General features: G+C 51.2%; 1 protein-coding gene across 8 annotated transcripts in view; it reads left to right on the top strand.

The window, feature by feature from the left end:
• NAV1 (neuron navigator 1) overlaps nucleotides 1-12,985 on the top strand; it is a 999,939-nt gene that overhangs the window by 929,645 nt on the left and 57,309 nt on the right. For 6 of the 8 annotated variants that reach the window (XM_069633622.1, XM_069633626.1, XM_069633628.1 and 3 more), the window contains one exon: nucleotides 2,068-2,195. In XM_069633622.1, the coding sequence (XP_069489723.1) occupies nucleotides 2,068-2,195 (128 nt within the window). The remainder of the gene's footprint in view (nucleotides 1-2,067; nucleotides 2,196-12,985) is intronic. The other 2 variants (XM_069633627.1, XM_069633625.1) reach the window with 1 other exon arrangement.

Here is a 12,985-nt window from a genome sequence, read left to right as displayed (position 1 = left end):
TGGAGTGATTTTGGCATTTGAAAGCTTTTAAGTTGGCCGTAAACCAATTGGGCGATGCTCCTATGTGGGTGACAGCAGTGCAGGAGGGGGTGAGGGGAAGGAGTGATTCTTTAAGCTATGAGTCTAATGATTCGATCGTTAAGGGTTTATCTGAGGTTGAGCAAGCAGGAAGGGTGCCTAGCAAGGCTTTGGCCAGGTCGGGTGGATCTTGACCTTGTTCCAGCATTTGTGGTCATGTGAGGGTGCTGGAAGGGCCTTGGGTGGAGGGTGCGCTGTAGAGAGCGAGAAAGGAATGGCAGAGTGGTCTGTCCAGATAAGGGGAATGGGAGTGGATACAGAGACGAGGTTGTAGGAGATGAAGTTTGCATCTAGGGTTTGGCCGCCAGTGTGGGTGGGGCCTGTGGTATGTCAGGAAAGGTTGAGCGCCTCTAGACCGTCAACTAGGGGTTGGGTCATGGGGTTGTTGGGGACATCAAACCAGATGTTAGTCATCCAGTAGAGTGAGCGCTGGGCAGTTGATCAGAGTGGTAGCTAGTGAGTCGCAGAGAGAGTTGGCAAACAGTCTGTCATATCCAGGCGGCCTGTAGATGAGGAAGAAACTGTGAGAGAGAGAGTGGGCTGCAGAGAGAGTCTAACTAGAAGGGATTCACAGTTAGCTGTGCATGGCTGAGTTTCGGTGAGTGAGATGGAGAGATGGGATTTGTGGAGAATCGCTAATCCGCCCCCTCTGGAGGGTCTTATTTAGGAGATGAGTGAGTAGTTGGGAGGGAAAGCCTTGTGCGTGACTGTTGCGAAATAATCAGAGAACCATGTTTCAGTGATGAAGATTAGATTGGGATTGTCGGTGGATAGGAGGTCAAAGATGCTGTCTGTTTTTGTGACAGAGCAAGCATTGAAGAGGAGGCGGGTGATGTGGTGGGATGAGGTGGTTCTCCTGATGCTCGTGGGTCGAGGGGATCGGTGGGACTGAGTGACAGGTGGTGATGTGGTGACAGAGTGACTGAGGGGTGTTGGTGGAGTGGTCGGTCGGAGATATTCTTTGAGGGGGTGGTGAGTGGGTGAGGTGGAAGGGGAGCGGGCGAGTGAGTGAGCGGGCAGTGGCTGGCTTATGTGGGATGAGGGGTGTGCACTCGGGGATGGGGAGGTGGGTGGTGGGTGGTGAGTGCTGTTTGTGTGGTGTGGGTGGTCTGGCACGTTGAGTGAGGTTTGTGCCCAGAGGGACTTGTGGGTACGTGTGTGATGGACGAGAGGTAATGTTTGAAGAGGGAGATTTGGGGGGTGGCTAGAGGGGAACAGTATGACTGTAGTGTTGGGGAGGGAGGGGGAGGTGCACCGATGCAGGCTTTGTGCGGCATGAAGAGTCGAGGGCAAGGGGAGTTTTGGGTGTTTGGATGCGGGAGGTGTGTGAGAGAGGGTGGGGGGAAGCAGGGGGGAAGGGTAATGAAGCGATGGTGATGCTTTTAACACTCTCCTCCTTGAGGGCTACAAGATCATATCTAAGCCGAGGCCTAACCAGTCTGGAGGCGGGTGTGGCTTTGATCTTCCCTGAATGGATCCCTGCTACTGTCATTTCCAAAAAGACCTACTCCTCCTTCGAATGCCTCGTCGGCAGGCTTGGTGTCTCTCCAACCTGCTCGTTGACTGTCGCCACCATCTACAGGACTCCTGGCCCGATCTCTCTCTCTCTATCTCTCCCTCTTCCTCTCGGAGAGGTCCAACCTCTATACTTCCCTTCTTGCCTCTGCCTCCCTTCCTGACTCTGCCTCCCAACTTCTCCTCAGTCACTTCAATATCCACCTTGACTCTCCCTAGGCAGCCACTGGAGTCTTCCATAACCTCTGTGACTTTTTCCCTCACCATTCATTCCTTCACTCTGACCGCACTCTGACGGACATACCTTGAATGTTCTCATCTCTTCTAAAATTCCGATCTCCACCCTTTTCACTAAACCTCTCTCCTGGTATAATCATAGTACACACCAGACTGATATGTCGCACAGTCCGTGTGCAGAATGGGAAATGGGGAGCACCTGTTGCCATCAAACTTAATTTGTGTTCCTTTTTCCAGAGCTCCGTATCCGGAGGCAGAACTCTTCGGACAGCATCTCCAGCCTCAACAGCATCACCAGTCACTCGAGTGTGGGCAGCAGCAAGGAGTCTGATGCCAAGAAGAAGAAAAAGAAGAGCTGGGTGAGTGTGAGTGAGGACTATTTATTACACATATTCACATCCCGCTACACAACTTCGCTGGTGGCCAATAGTCTCGAGTTCTCAAGGAGGGTTTTGCACAATACATCTCCCAACACAGCAACCGGCTAGCATCTGATAAAGCCTGGGGCCATTGCTCTGATTGTAAAGTAAGGTGGATGATGGATGGCTGGATGGATGGATGGATTGCACGTGGGTTAAGTGCTGGCCTCTGACTTGGGCAAGGCTGGACTATGCATATTTGAATCCTAGCAAGGCTATTGCCAGCTTTCATCCTTCAAGGGTCCAGGCATGGTGTATCAAGTGTGCGGAATGTGGTATGAAGAACTATACAAAAACACCTGATACCATTTGTCTAGCCTTACAACAACCTATCAAGATGCACAGACCAGAGCCAACCATATTAGACTGATAGATGTGTGGGCCATAAGCTCCCTGCAGTAGTAATTTAAGGGAAATAACTGGACAGAAGCGAGGAGATCATTATTTTGATCCATGGGCAGCCTTCAATCATGAAAATCATAGTGGCAGGGTGGGAAGTGACATCGTATTCCCTTCCACCCCTGGAGGACATCACAGGAAATGAGGTTACATAACCTCTGGCACTTAAGCAGAGTCTTTATTTTTGCTGTTTTGGTAAAGATATCTGTACAACTTTTTTTGAACATGATGATAACAGCAGCTATCAAAGAGCACATACAGCCAACCACTAAAAGTAGCAGAAGGGCACTTACCGCCAACCACTAAAAGTAGCAAGAGGGCACATGCAGCCAACCACTAAAAGTAGCAGAAAGGCATGAACCTAAGAGTAATGACCAATACCAAACTCGAGTCAGCTGAACTATTATCAGTCAAACTCACACTAACACCTAACCAAACAGCCACCCTCCACTTAATCTACCAGCCCCCAGGCCTCGCACCGACCTTTGTCGGCAACATATCCACCCTCCTCCTTGATAACGCCAAAACTAACTCACAAATCAGCATCCTTGGCGACCTCAACTTGGGACTTGGTGACCCTAATAATCCTTCGGCACTTGATTTGGAAAACGCTCTCGCCAACTCCAGCTTCACCTTGCACATCCAAGTGCCCACGCATTCCAAAGGCAGGACCCTTGACTGGCTAGCCAGCTCTAATTGCAACATCAATGTCCTAGCCATTACCCCCTGCCTTTGGTCAGACCACCACATTATCACCTTTAATATTAAAGCCACCCCCGCATCCCGACCGCGATAGCACCTGCGCTCCCCACCAGAAACAAAAAGGACATAACCAAAGAGAAACTCCTCCCTCTACTACTCCCTACACTTAATGCGGCCACTGACTCCTGTAGCGACCCAACTGCTTTAGCTGACATCTACAACTGCAGCATGCTGACAGCTATAGATACTATGGCCCCCATCAAACTGAGGAAGGCCAAACCACGTGCACACTTGAATTCCTGGTTCACCCCACAGCTAAGAGTACTCCGTAAATCCAAACGCTGCGCCGAAAACCGTTGGAAAAGTCACCCATCTGACGCGCATAAAGACGGTTTCTTCCTGGCCTCACTTACATACAAAGCAGCCATTATAGAAGCGAAAAAAGAATCCCTAAATAATCGCATTCTGCATGCTGACTCCAACTCTAAGGAACTATTTAAGATCCTAAAAGAGCTTGAAACCCCCGTTACCCCCCCTGACACCTGCATTAAAGGCAGCAAATGGTGCGCCAATATTCAGGCAGCATTACTGAATAAAATCACCATGCTTCAATCTAAAATCACAGCCAAACAAATTAGCCTGAAATTTGACAATCACCTTCCCACTTCCGCAGGGGCCTTCTCCCCAGACGTCCCAAACTGCAAATGATTTGCCTTCTCACCGCTCACTAGTGCGGAGGTAGAAAACATTATCCTGAGGATCAAACCGTCCAACTGCCAGGGCGACCCCTGCCCTTGCTCAATTATTAAGGAATCCGCCCACGATCTGGCCCCTTTTATCACATCCTTCATCAACGCATCCTTTAAAACGGGTACCATCCCCGACAACCTCAAGGATGCTTGGGTGATCCCCTTGCTTAAAAAACCCACCCTCGACCCCAGCATACCTACCAACTACCGACCCATCACCACTGTCCCGTTCCTGTTAAAAATCCTAGAACGTGCAGCATACCTGCAAACCCAAGATCACTTGGAAGCCAACAATCTCCTAGGCCTCAGACAATCCGGCTTCCGCCGCAGCCACGGAACTGAGACAGCTCTACTAGACTTAAAACCCAGATCGAAGTGTTAAAGGACAACGGCAAACTTGCCTTGTTACTTCTACTTGACCTCTCTGCAGCCTTCGATCTGGTCAATCACCAAATCCTATGCAAGCATCTTCAATCAGCTGCCCATTTCTCACCATCAGCTACGGCCTGGATCAAATCATTCTTGAGTAATAGATATGTGCGGGTCGTTTCTCAATATTCATCTGCAGATCCTTCCCCGATTCACTGCAGCGTCCCCCAGGGCTCTTGTGTGTCGCCAACGCTCTAACGTTTTTACAAAACCACTCTTTGACGTACTTGACTATCTGGGTGTCTCCTATACGAACTACGCGGACAACACCCAGATACTCATTCCTATCACTGGTGACTACGTGGCTGACAATAAGGCCCTGAATGAGGTCTACCCGGTCATCCAATCCTGGATGGCGCAACACCAGTTGTGCTTTAACGATGACAAGACCGAGCTCCTCATCTTGGGCACTACGCAACGTCTCAGTAAACCTGAGCCATCCTACTGATCATTTATCATTGATGGCAACACCATCCATGTTTCGAAAAACACCAAAACTCTTGGCGTCTATCTTGACGCCACTCTATCACTAACCCGACAAACAAATGCAGTCAGATCTTCCTCAGCCTACACCTGCAAACTCATTACAGCCTGCAGGCCATTTCTGACTACTCCCAACACTGTCACTTTAGCCAGAACTCTCATCATGGCCAAAATTGACTATGGGAGCGCCCTCTACCTTGGAACGAGCCAAGAGAACTTGAACAAACTGCAAATTACCCAAAATAACGCTATCAGAGCAGCCCTAAACATCCCACGAAACCACCACATCTCGCAATCCAGATTCAACCTACACTGGCTACCGGTCAAACAAGAATTTCACTGAAAGTCTTAGGCCTCACCCACAAATGCCTTGCCAACCAAGCCCCACCATACCTTTGCAGCCGGCTTTACCGACACGCGCCTACTCGCCCGCAAAGAACGGCTCAGACCCACTGCCTAACCATTCCCAGGTTCAAACTTCAAAAGGCGGGTGGATCTAGCTTCCCCGTCCTAGCCTCCAAGCTTTGGAATGCCCTCCCTCTCACCATCTGTTCTGAAGAAAGCTTTAGCGCCTTCAAATCTAAAACCAAATCCTGGCTCTTTAACCAGCCATGATGCCCAGACCCACTCCGGCAAACGCTTGCCCCAAGCTACGTCTGTAAATATGTATTTATTGCTTGTATGCCTGAATACTCTGTACTGTCAACATGTTGAATATATGTAACTATTTGCTTATGTAACCATGTCTAAGTTGCGCCCTGATGCCTCCGGGCTTGATGGTGCGCGTTACAAATAAAACAAATACAAATACATGCAGCCAACCACTAAAAGAAGCCGAAGGGCACATGCAACCAACCATTAAAAGTAGCAAAAGTGAAAGATACATGTATTACTAAGCAATAGGCAGTCTGGATTGCCTAAATAAAGGTATGGGGATGCATGTAGCAAAATGGGGGCAGGGGGTTGGCATAGTAATGGGGGCCGGGCGATGACACTGTTTCAAATGGATTATTAAAGCGGAAAACCCGAAACATGTTAATGAATACCCCATGATGGTTTGGTGCAAGTAATGTACTACCTACACGTGTGCCAGGAGTACCGTGCCTATCCCAGTCTCTTCAGACCAATGGCAGTGTCGATTGGCCCAAACACTAGTGATTTCGGTAATCTGTTTTGTTTTATTTTGAGGGGGGGGGCTATAAATGTGTTTGCAGTGACAGACCCTTTAATGCTTGCCCCTATTTTTTTTTTTTTAAACATTTTATTGGCATTTGTAAAAGTGCGAAACAAACAACAAACAGTTACTTATCAAACAACTTAAAACAAATTAACTAATTAACTACTTAACTTCCACAGCCTTCATAGAGCAATGTATCATCCGTGATGGGAGGCGGAGGGGGGGGGTCGGTGTGCAGCAAATCCGTGGTCGTGGGGGGCTGGGTATGGTGTTGGCCATTCTTGGAAACCAGTCACAGGCGGTATTCTGTTAGGAGCGAAAATTCAGGGGGGTTTGTGGTCGGAGGCAAATTGAATGTCACGCACCAGGGCCTTCCATGAGTCCAGAGCTTCATTGGAGTCGTCATCGTTCGAGCGGATACCATCCTGCCAGGCCCTAGTCTCCGCCTCCGTCCAGGTCTTTGAGCCAATGTCCGTGTCTAGGGCCCCTTGGGGATTTCCATGCCATCGCGACGGACCTCTTCGCAAGGATGCAAGCAAGGTCCATTAATTTGACCTGATGCTTGTGTTTGCTGAGTCTGGGGTGGGCTCCCAGCAGGCATTCCTTTGGGTTCCACTCGTATCTTGTGAGCCCCGCCTCAGTGCAAGTACGTTCCACCATGGACCAGAAGTGCGCAGTTTTGGTGCAGGTCCAAAGCATATGGATCAATTCTGCCTTGTCGTTGCCGCACCAGGGGCAGTGCGGGAGTGCACGATTGTTGAAGGTGGCAACTCTTAGCGGAGTCATGTATGTCCGGTATAGGACATTTAACTGGACTTGTTTAAATCTGGCATTCCTCGACACCTCCTTGGGGTACAGAAGTATTCGCTCCCATTCGCCGTCGGTGAGCGGGACCCCCAGGTCGGATTCCCATTTTTGTCTCAGGGGCGCGCTTTTTGGGTTGGGTCTGTCGTTCAGCTTGGCGTATAAGCGGGAGACCGGTCTCCAGCCATCTGCTAGGTCATACATCTCCTGAAGAAGGGGGTCCGGTGGGGGTTCCTCCGGCCAGACGGGCCATTGTGCCTTTGCCGTCCGCTTGAGGCGGTGGTACCACAAGAACTGGGCGTTTGAAATGCCTTCAATGGCTTGTAGGGATTCGAGTTCTCTGAACGTGCCGTCTTCGAACAGATCTCCCCATGTGTAGATTCCAGCTCTCTCCCATTGTCTCGCTGTCACTAAGTCTGCGTGGGTCTTGCACACGTCAGCCAGGATGGGGGCACTGGGATTGTAGGGGTGCTCCAGGTGTCGGAGAAAGCCGGTTCTGGCCCACACCTGCCGGCCCAAGGTGACAATCATGGGGACTCCTGAAGCTTGTTTCATCGGGTTCCAAAGCATCTCCTTGGGGAACAGCTTGGAAGTCTGGTTACGGAGGAGCTTCGTTTCCGACGAAAGTTCATCAGAAAGCCATTTCGTTGTGTGACTGAGCTGTGCGGCCAGATAGTACCTTTGCAAATCCGGTAGTTGTATCCCACCTTCTTTGTGCGGGAGCGTGAGTGTGGGGAAGGAGATCTTGTGTCTGGAGGACCCCCATATGAAGTCCTTGATGAGAGAGTCCAGTTTTTTGAAGAAAGGCGGCCCGATGTAGAAGCATACGTTCGTGAAGTGGTACAAGAGGCGGGGGAGAACTATCATTTTGACTATTGCGGCTCTGCCCATTACCGCCAGTGGTAGCTTCGACCAAAAGTTCATGGATTTGCGAAGGGTCCTAACAGCTTTTTCCGTGTTATGGTCATGTGTGAGAGCTGGGGTATGGCACACGTCAATTCCCAGGTATTTAAAGTGCTCTAGTTGCCATCGTATCCCGACGTCTGGGAGGTCTGACTCAGCCAGGCCCCTAAGTCTCGCCAGCGGGAACGCACAAGACTTCAGTTTGCTGAATGTTATTCCGGAGTATCGGGAGTAGTTGTCGAGGATATCGAGCGCGACGTGTGCGTTGAGCCGGGGGTTATTCAAGTACAGGAGGACATCGTCCGCATACATGGATATTATGGCATAGTCCCTGCCCAGCCCGATGCCCGCGTCAAAATGTTGTGCCCTGAAGTAGGCAGCCACTGGCTCCAGGCCCAGTATATATAACATTGGGGATAGTGGGCATCCTTGTCTGGTGCCGCGCTGTATCGGCCAGGCCTCGGACATCGTCGTTCCAGTCTTCACCCTCGCTGTCGGGGTGTTGTACAGTACCTCGATCCACCTCACAAAACTCGCTCCAAAGCCGAATTCCTTTAGTACTTCAATCAACCACTCCCAATAGATGGAATAAAAAGCTTTTATGGCATCCAGAGAAAGTACAGCGAGGTCTTCATCTCGGTCGTGGGTCTCCGCCATGATATGTTGGAGCCTCCTCAGGTTCGCAGTGGTGTTGCGACCTGGCACAAAACCATTCTGGTCTTCATGGATCAAGGTTCCAATCACCTTCGCCAGCCTTTTAGCTAAAATTGTGGTCAGAATTTTACAGTCGTAGTTCAGCATGGCAATCGGGCGGTATGATTCGCAGTTGTTGGCGGGTTTGTTAGGTTTGAGTATAGGGATAATAATTGTCTCTTTCATGGAGTCAGGTAAGGTCCCAGTTTCAAATGCCTCCATATAGACCCTGTGGAGTGTCGGGGCAAGGGTCGCTGCGTAGGCTTTGTAGAATTCGGGCGGGAGTCCATCGCTCCCGGGGGTTTTACAAGTGGTCAGCGACTGGATCGCATATGTCACGTCCTCAGCGGTGATCTCTGCATCCAATGACACTCTCTGGGCCTCCGTAAGACTTGGGAGCTCAATCTCGGCCAGTGTGGTCCTGATGTCGTCCACTGGTATTTTGGCGTCATGGGCGTACAACCTGGAGTAGAAGGCCGCAAAAGCTGAGTTGATATCTCGTTGCGTCCGGTGAGTCGTCCCCCTTTCATCCGTTATTTCGGTTGGGAGGTGTCTTGGAAACTCGCGCCCACACAGCCAGGCAAGCATTCTACCAGGCTTATCCGCTTCTTTGTGAGTTCTGGCTATGTAGGTCGCGTAGTCGAATTTGGACAGTCTGTTCCATGCCAATTGGCACTCCTCCCGGATGTCCTTCAACTCTGCTTCGGCATCGGGCGCATTATTGAGTTCGGATTCGAGTTGGGTGATCCTGTCTTCCAGTTTCTCCAGTTTCAGTCTCAGTTGTTTGCGAATACCTCCGGCACCTGATATAACTTCGCCTCTTGTGACAACTTTCATGGCCTCCCAGAGTGTGCTCCAGCGTGATACTGAACCTGTATTAATGTCGAGATAATCTTCCAGTTTGGTACCCAGTTCCTCCCTGAACGCGTGGTCCGTGAGTGCTGCGGGTGGCATTCTCCATAGCGGGATTGGTGGCCTGGGTCCTCTAGGGGTCCATTGCATGATCAGCGGTGAGTGATCAGATATGGTTCTACCTAAGTAAAGTGTGTCGTCCACCTGCTGAGCCAGCGCACGATCAATGAACAGATAGTCTATTCTCGTGTGGACCTTGTGGGGGGCCGAGTAATAGGAGTAGCTCCTCTCGTTGCGATGTTGTTCCCTCCAGATATCCACCAGGTCGAGCTGTTCTATTGCCGTGTTCAGCGCGTTAGACGCGAGGTTGTTCAGGGAACGGGGGGGGACCGACCTGTCCAGTGCGCCGTTCCTGACAGAATTGAAGTCGCCGCCCCATATGAAAGCGCTCTCTCTCCTGGGAATGATTTTGGCAGTGAGCATTGCGAGGTGTGAGGGTATTCCTTGTTGCGGGAAATATGAGTTCACCAGGCACACCGGTATGGAATCGATGGTGCCCCATAATATTAGATATCTGCCCTCCTTATCGGCTTCTTGGCCCAACAGGTGGAAGGGGACAGTTGGGCTCACCCACGTGAACACTCCTCTGGCGAATTTGGAATAAGGCGCCCCTTTCCCAGTACCTCCCCACTTATCGGAGAGTTTGGCCGTTGCTTCGTCCGTGAGGTGGGTTTCTTGGAGCATTGCTATTGATATCTTTTTCCTACGCAGATAGGAGTGGATCCGATTCCTTCTCATGTACGTGCCCATGCCCCTCACATTCCATGTCATCACCTTGATTTGGGACGCCATGGAGTTATTGTTTCAGCCTCGTCTTCCACGCCTCCCCCGCCTCCGGGCGGTACATTATCCCCCTCAGGGTCTGGCGACGTCCCGTCCGCCGCCCCCAAGAGCCTCCGGTCCCATTTTTCTGCTTCATTAGTAGTCTGAGGGCTGTGGTGTGAACAAAAACAAATAACAAAACTAAAACTGGTGCGCCCAGCAACGACAGAGTCTTGCGGGTGCTCAGGCGCTCTCGTACCGTCTGGACCCATCCGGGTATCGGGCACGAGGAAGGTCGGGCAGGCAACTGGTCCGACCTATTCTGTTCGTGGGGGGTGGGGCCCTGTGCCTGGCGGGGGCCGAGCGAGGGCCGTTTCATCTTTGCGAACTATTGGGTGATGTTACCTTCTTCTTGGATCGTGTGCCTAACGTCCGAGTTGAGTATATGAGGCATGACATCTTCGCATCGGGCGAGGGGGTCATCAATTCGCGGAAAGTTGAGTCATTGTCCGCTGCTAGATTGTTGTCCTCTAGCCACATGGTCGCCGCTGCCGGGGATTCCAAGAAGATCGCCCTGCCCTTGTGGATCACTTTTAGTCTGGAGGGGTAAAGCAACATATATTTTAGGTCTAGTTGTCTGAGCCGAGCCTTGATCGGCACGAATGAGTTCCTCTCCCGTTGGACTTTCGGGTGTAATCAGGGTAGATCGTGATCTTAGAGTCGTTGCGTTCGATAGGGCCCTCCTCTCTGGAGTGTCGGAGGATAATCTCCCTATCTCGGAAGTTCAGAACTTTGGCAATTATAGGGCGGGGGCGCGAGCCCGGCGGGGGTTTCTTCTGCAGCGATCTGTGCGCCCTTTCAATCGAGAATCCCTGCGTCAGCTTTCCTGCGCCCACCTCCTGTTGTATCAGGGATTCCACATAGGCCGTCGGATTCGGGCCCTCGCTTCCCTCCGGCACCCCCAGTATTCGGATGTTGGCGCGTCTGGCTCGGCCCTCGGCCTCTTCGGCCCTGGCTTCAAGTGTGAGTACCTTCCGTTCTAGGTCCGTCACCTTGGCCTTCAACTCCGTTGTGTCTCCCGACGTCTCTTTAATGGTGGATTCGGCGGAGGTCACCCTTTCCGTCAAGTTGCGGGCGTCCTGGCGCACAAGCTGCAGCTCAGATTTGAACTCCCCAATTCTCATGTCTATGAACGCACGCAATGATTCAATAGCCTCCAGTACTTGTGCTTGGTTTTCTGGGGAACCTGTTGGTTGCGCTCGGGGGGGGTTCAGGAGTGGAAGCGCTTGGCTGCGGAGGAGTCTTCGCTTTTGCGGACACGTAGGTGTCCATGGTGCTTGCCTTTGTCTTGTTCCTGGACGCCATATTGGCGCCACTCAATCGTGTGGAGACAGGCGCCGGGGTTATTTGTCGGAAGCAGGGTGGTCCAGGCTCAAGTTTTCAAGAGGGAGTACAGTGGGATATTTATCAGATCGTTCGAGCTCATGCCCGGCGCTCTCCCCACCGCCACCGTCGTCCGTTGTCGACGGCCGGGGCCGTGCTCGGTGGTGCGGGTCTGAGCCCCGGTTTGGTTTCCCCGGCCGGGGGCTCTGGTTGGTTCAACTCAGCAGGGCCGGATAGAAGTAGAGGCTCCTCACCCCCGATGCAGTCGCAGCAGAAGTTGGTAGGTCGGTTTGGCTGCAAGAGCGGCCGGCGTTCTCCTGCGACATTAGTTTCGTAAAATGGCCGCCATCTTGGGTCCCGCCAAGGGGGGGGACCGTTATCGGGACGAATCCGTGGGCTCGGGGGCCCGGATCCAGGGGAAGACCTCTGCAGTGTATCCGGGGTCGGTTCCCCTCCCCTCGGAACCGATTCTTTCTATCTCAGGTGCGATTTTGAGTAGGCAAAAGGATCTGGAAACGGCGCCTCGGCCGGAGCACGGCGACTCAGCTTCCACTCACCATGAGCTCCAGGCCACGCCCCCATGCTTGCCCCTATAGTTGCCCCTGGTGACCCCACATTGATGGGGTTGATCCCAGCCACCCCTCACAGGATGACGAGAGATGAGGAGCATTTAAGTGCTGTGCAGGCACTTTACACTTGTGTAAATCTGCAAGGACTAGCTGTGCATTGCACACGTTTTCCGCTACCCCGCTTTCGCCTTCCAAGTTTCCTTTGTTAGTCTGGGTTTTGTGAGGTGAGAGCTACGAGCACAGATGTTGAGGACCTTTGCAAATTGAGATGTGGGCTTGGCCTCCACAGTCTCTTAAAAGAGAATCCTTGCATGTTGCTTTGTGTAGCTTCAGTTTGTGTTCCGAGGAAAGCAGTCTTCGATTAGTTATTCTATTGTGTCCATCCTGCCACTTGTGCCAGAAACACACACAAATGTTTACTTACACATAATTCAACAGTTCGGATTTTCTAACTTGGTATTATTTAATTGAGTACGTTGTGCTTAGTACAGCCGACGCGTGTTTCAACTGTATACAGGTTTTCATCAGGGCTAATTGTTAATCTTCTCATTCATGTCAGATATTTTACGATTTCTGCTATTGTATGTCCATATTCTATTTCAAACAAAATTTCTGTGCTCCAGTTATTGAACCATAAAATATTCATATCGCATCTTTTTACTTGTTGCTGATAATTCATAAGCCTTTTTTTAGTGTTCAGTTCCCATCACAATGATGTCTCCTGAAGTTGTTCCCAATGATATTTGAGGAATCTTTTCTGTTCTCCGCAGT

This window comes from Ambystoma mexicanum, chromosome 13, assembly GCF_040938575.1.
Source record: "Ambystoma mexicanum isolate Mex_15411 chromosome 13, UKY_AmexF1_1, whole genome shotgun sequence".
Taxonomy (NCBI): Eukaryota; Metazoa; Chordata; class Amphibia; order Caudata; family Ambystomatidae; genus Ambystoma; species Ambystoma mexicanum.
Note: the sequence above shows the minus strand (reverse complement) of the source record. Positions and strands in the feature narration are given on the sequence as shown.